Genomic DNA, 6073 nt, shown 5'->3' on the forward strand with positions numbered 1-6073 from the left:
GTCCGATCATCCTCCTTGATCTATCTCTATAGATCTTGATTCCTAATATGTATTCTGCCTCCCCTAGGTCCTTCATAGAGAAGCATTTCTGAAGCCAGTCTTTAACTGATTCCAACATCGGAATATTGTTTCCTATGATTAATATGTCATCGACATAAAGGACTAAGAAAACTAGGTTGCTCCTACTAACCTTCTTGTAAACACAAGACTCTTCTGCATTCTTGAGAAATCCAAATTCCTTGATTTTCTCGTCGAATCGAAGATTCCAACTCGGGCTTGCTTGCTTGAGTCCATAAATGGATTTCTTAAGCTTGCAAACTTTTCCAGCATTTTTGGAATCTACAAAACCTTCGGGTTGTGTCATGTACACATCCTCTTCCAAGTGTCCGTTCAAGTAGGCGGTTTTGACATCCATTTGCCAAATCTCATAATCATAATGAGCTGCAATTGCTAGAATGATCCGAATGGATTTAAGCATTGCGACAGGTGAAAAGGTTTCATCATAGTCTATACCATGAATCTGTTTGTATCCTTTTGCCACGAGTCTAGCTTTGAAAACGCTAACGTTTCCATCCCTTTCAGTTTTTACTTTGAAAACCCATTTGCATCCGATTGGTATTGCTCCATCGGGTTAATCGATCAAGTCCCATACTTGATTTTCTGACATGAAATCCATTTCCGATCTCATGGCCTTAAGCCATTTTTCGGAGTCGGGGCTCGTCATAGCATGGTTGTGGGTACTCGGCTCATTATCTTCTAACAGTAGGCTGTGCAGTAAAAATCGGCGACTAGTCAGGAGTAGGCGCTATTAAATCGGTACGCGCCACTCTACCGATGCGACTAGCAAAAGGGCCCTTACTCGGTTTAGAAAGCGAGTTAGCCGGCGACTAGCTAGCCGACTCAGCCGAGTTGCCCTAGTCGCTAGTCGCCGACTAACTCGGGCCAGCAAACAAATTTTTTTTTATTCAGCCCGTGTTTCTATCTAGGGTTTTATCCCTTTTCACCCATCTTCAAACAACAGCTACAACAAAGAGGGAAAGGAAGGAGCTTTGCCGCCATTGAAGCCTTGAAGGTCACTCAACTCGATTTTCTCTCTCTAGATCATCTCACCTTCTCGGGTTTCTCTCTCTAAAACTTCTAAGTTACAACACAGTTGGTAATATTTCTTCCTCTTCTTCATCTCTACTGGATTTTATCTCTCTACTCTCTAGTATTTCTTTATTTCTTACTTTCTTAGCCAGTTAGTTGCTAAGTTTATGTTTATTAGTTTATACTTCACTGATTTTTTTTTTCATGTTCTTCATAGTTCATACTTCATAAATAGAAATTTTAAGTTCAAATCAATACTGTTATTCTGTTAATGATTGAGTTAATGAAATAATGAGTTTATAAATGGAAAGTTTATGATTGTTTATTTGTTTGTCAATGTTTATTACTTGTTTAGTTTGTTTGTCATGGCTTCTTCGGATGCTGCAAGTGGAGCTATTTTGAAAAGAAATTTAGGTGATATAGCATGGGAATGGGGAGAATGTAGAAATCCCAATGATTTGAATTCCGTGTGGTGTAAGTTATGTGGAAAGAAGATGTCCGGGGGAATTTACAGGTTGAAGGAACATCTTGCTCACCGAAAGGGAAATGTGAAAGGATGTGGTAAAGTTACTCCGGAGATAATAGCTAAAATCATTGGAGCATTGAACGAGGCAACTAAGAAAAAAGCTGAGAAATCTAGGATTAGTAATATAATTCAGAACCATGATATCTTGATGACTGGTAATATTGAAGATGAAGATGTTGACATGGTTGAAGGTCAAGGGCTTACCAAAAGTACCAATACTATTGGTACAAGCAGTAGGCTAAAACCTCTAAAGCGATGAAGCGATGTTAGAGGTCCGATGGATACTATTTTTAAGCCTGACTTTAGAAAGATGAAACAAGATACGTTAGACAAGAATAACCCTATCAAGATTGCTTTGATGGAAGAGGCTTGGGATAAATATGCCATTTGGGCATTTGAAATCGGATTGCCCTTTAATGCAGTACAACCTGAAAGCTTTCAAGCTTTTCTAAATGCAGTTGGAGAATATGGAAGAGGGTTGCCAGCACCAACTACCTACCATGTGAAAACAACTTTATTTAGGAAGCAACTGCATCAGATGAAGGGGTTTGTTGAGTCTTTTAGGCCACATTGGAAGGAATTCGGATATTATATTATGTCTGATTTCTGGACTGATGGGAAACGACGATCTTTGATTAACTTCTTAGTGAATTGTCCACAAGGAACCGTGTTTATGAAATCTATTGATGCATCTGAGTACATTAAGGATGCAAATCTAATTGTAGGAATGATTAATGAAGTGATCGAAGATGTAGGGTCGGAAAATATTCTCCAGGTATACCTTTTAAACTACATCGAGTTATTTATTTTGATTTTTAATTATTAATTACTGATCTAATTACTTTATCTTTCTTTTGTAGTTTATCACGGATAATGATTCTAATTTCAAGGCTGCAAGCAAGATTTTGATGGAACAACATCCTCATATGTTCTGGACTCCGTGTGCTGCACATTGCGTCAACTTCATGCTACAAGATATTGGTGACAAATTGCCTAAGATCAGGAGTGCTTTGTCCGAGTCTAAAGCTGTTGTTGTATACATCTATAATCATGGCAGAGTATTGAACATTATGAGGAAGTTAACGGGTGGAAGAGAGTTGCACAGATCTTGTGTAACCAGGTTTGCTACTTCTTTTTACACACTTAAGAGTATTCATGAGAATATGGGTCATTTGCAAATGTTGTTTGTGTCTGATCAATGGACAAAATCAGACTATGCTAAAAAGAACGATGGAAAGAGAGTTGCAAAGATAGTAGCAAAAAACACTTTTTGGGATAATGTGCATTTTGCCTGTCGGGTGTTGTCACCACTCGTTGATGTTGTGAGGTTGGTAGATACTGAGCAGAAACCTAGTATGGGGTACATATATGAAGCAATGTTAAGGGCAAAAGAGCAGATCAAGAAAAACCTTGAAAATGAGCATGTTGCTCGAGCAAAAGTTTGGGAAATTATTGATGGAAGATGGACTGATCAACTCCATCATCCTTTGCATGCAGCTGGTTTTTACTTGAATCCCGCTTTGTATGATTTATATGGTCCTGAAGTGGTTGAGACTGATAGTATCACAAATAGCATTTTTCTTGCAATGAGTAAGCTTATTGATGATGATCAAATTGACCAAGTACAAGTTGAATTACTACATTATAGAGATGCAAATGCATCACTGGGGCATCCATATGCTATGAGATCAAGAACAACAATGCAACCACGTAAGTTTTTTTTCATAATGTCACATTTTTCTTGAATATGTGATTATCTTGATATAAAAATTTACTTTTTGTGAATAAATAATAAATATAGATCAATGGTGGAGGCTACATGGTAAAGGACTGCCTCACCTCCAAAAGTTTGCTATTAAAATTTTGAGTCAAACATGTAGTGCCTCACCATGTGAGCGCAACTGGAGCGCCTTTGACCATGTAAGTTATATATCAATTTCTAATTTTTATTTATAACATTAAATTACACACTTTCTTGATGCTTTTGTACATTTTTATTCTCCAGGTACACTCAAAGAAGAGGAACTGCTTGTTGCAAGCGAAATTGAACGATGTTGTGTATATTCAATACAATAGGAAGCTGGAAGTTCGATACCTGAGGAAGAAGAATGCATGTGGCAGCAATAGAGATGATGGTCTTGATCCAATTCTTCTGAAGGAGGTTGAAGAAAATGATGAATGGGTTATTCCAAATGATGAAGAACTTCAAGATTTCGTCAACATGGGTGATTCTCTGACATGGCAACAAGTTCGGCAAGCTCAAGGAGTGACTAATCTAAGAGGACCAAGAACGAGGAGCCAATGGGCTTCTGGTTCAAACACATGTCCGTCTTATACACTTGTTGATGAGGAGGATGCCGAAGAAGTTGAACTTAAAGTTGAAGGATCACGATTTTTAGAGAGTGATAACGTGTTTTAGTAGTGGAATATGCTTTGGGATTTGGGAACTGTGTGTTTTAGTTTGTTTTGCTTTGGTTTAAGACATGTTAAGACTGGAAGTATTGCTTTTGTTAGACATGTTAAGGCTAAGAGTTTTTGTTCTTTGGTACATTTTAAGTTTTAAGAATGATATTTCTTTACTGTTGGTTGAACTCAACTTTTGGAACTTAAATCATAAGTTATAACTAGCTTGTTTCTTTTAATATGTATATTATTTTAACATGTTATAGTTTGATTCTGTAGGTACATACTAACATACATAACAATGAGCATTCAACACTAAAAGAAAGTTGGAAAGCATCATTGTCAAAGGATGAAATGTAAGTATCATCTCCAATTTATTGTTTTCAACACTAAAATTGAATGTTATGCACTTATACATGTGTATATACAATATATATTATATAATTTTATATTCCGATGAAATCCGACTGGTCCCGATGAAATCCGACTGGTCGCTAGTCCCCAGTTGACCGCCTCGGCCCATTTTCCGATTTTTCCAGCATAGACAGTAGGACATCTGTTTTCTGAGATAACTCCTGGAGCCTTTGAGATCTACGAGGGGCCTGAGCAACTTTTGGAGTGTTCTCAACTATTTGAGATGTCTCCTGCGAATTTAATTCGACTTATGAGGGAGGTTCCACGAGTTTCTCTATCTCGACCTCATTTTCCTCTTCCATGCTTTGTGGATAGATAGGAGCCTCTAAACCTCTTGATATCTCTATATCCGTGTTTATTTGTTCCTCATATCGAATTTCATCGATATCTACATTTCTCCCACTTGTCTGTTTGGAAAGGAATTCCTTTCATGAAAGACACCATCTCGAGCAACAAACACTTTATTCTCAGATTCGTGGTAGAAGTAGTAACCCCTTGTCTCTTTTGGATAGCCCACAAAGATACATTTGTCTGATTTGGGTGCGAGTTTATCTCCTTGTAAACGTTTTACATAAACTTCGCATCCTCGGACTTTGAGAAAAGACAACTTTGGAACCTTTCCAAACCATAACTCATATGGCGTCTTTTCTACAGCTTTTGACGGAGCTCGGTTAAGTGTGAAACAAACCTTTTCTAGAGCATACCCCCAGAACGTGTTTGGAAGATTTGCTAAACTCATCATAGATCGAACCATGTCTAACAAGGTGCGATTTCTCCTTTCGGAAACACCATTCATCTAGGGTGTTCCTGGCGGAGTGAGTTGAGATACTATACCACAACTCCTAAGATGATCGTCAAATTCTTGACTCAAATATTCACCACCTCGATCGGATCGAATGGCTTTTATTTTTTGGCCAAGTTGATTCTCTACTTCGTACTGAAATTGTTTGAGCATGTCAAACGATTCGGACTTATGCCTCATCAAGTATATGTAACTATAACGAGTGAAGTCATCAGCGAACGTGATGAAGTAGCCATAGTTACCTCTCGCCGGAGTACTCATTGGTCCGGATACATCCGTACGTATGAGTTCCAAAGGTAACCTGGATTCGCAACATCTGACCGTAGCCTTTTGGTTTCTATGTTAAAGACTTCGTTCTCAATATTCGTAATATAGAGACCGTTGTATAACTTAGCACTGGTATAAAACATTTCACCTTTATATAAAGAACAATGCTGGTTTTTTACTAATAGGTGATATCCCTCTTTGTCTAATTCTGAGACAGAGATAATGTTTTTAGAAATAGAGGGTACATAATAGCAATTATTAAGTTCTAAAACTAGACCAGTTTCTAAAGGTAGACTGAATGTTCCTACAGCTTTCGCAGCAACCATTGCTCTATTTGCTACTCGTATGACAAGCTCCCTTGCAGATAAATACTTGATTCCCTTAAGGCCCTGCACATCAAAAATGATATGAGCACCACATCCGGTATCGAATACCCAGGATCGAGAATCAAATGTATTTGCTAAGTTAACTTCGATAACATAGATACCTTGGTCGGAACCGTGAGTTCCTTCCTTCTTCCCTTTGTTCTTCTGAATCAGTTTAAGTTCTTTCTTTGATTCAGACATTCCAAT

The 6073-nt window shown here is 37.9% G+C and overlaps 1 protein-coding gene across 1 annotated transcript; it reads left to right on the forward strand.

The window, feature by feature from the left end:
* Positions 1-1892: 1892 nt before the first annotated feature.
* On the forward strand, positions 1893-4034 carry LOC147548973 (uncharacterized). Its single transcript, XM_086668164.1, has 4 exons — positions 1893-2390; positions 2476-3325; positions 3417-3535; positions 3621-4034. The coding sequence occupies exons 1-4, from the start codon at positions 1893-1895 to the stop codon at positions 4032-4034; spliced, it is 1881 nt and encodes a 626-aa protein (XP_086524290.1).
* The last annotated feature ends 2039 nt before the right edge of the window (positions 4035-6073 follow it).

Source organism: Eschscholzia californica, unplaced genomic scaffold (genome assembly GCF_041429995.1).
Source record: "Eschscholzia californica isolate CP2 unplaced genomic scaffold, dmEscCali1.0.p SCAF_3, whole genome shotgun sequence".
NCBI classification, from domain to species: Eukaryota; Viridiplantae; Streptophyta; class Magnoliopsida; order Ranunculales; family Papaveraceae; genus Eschscholzia; species Eschscholzia californica.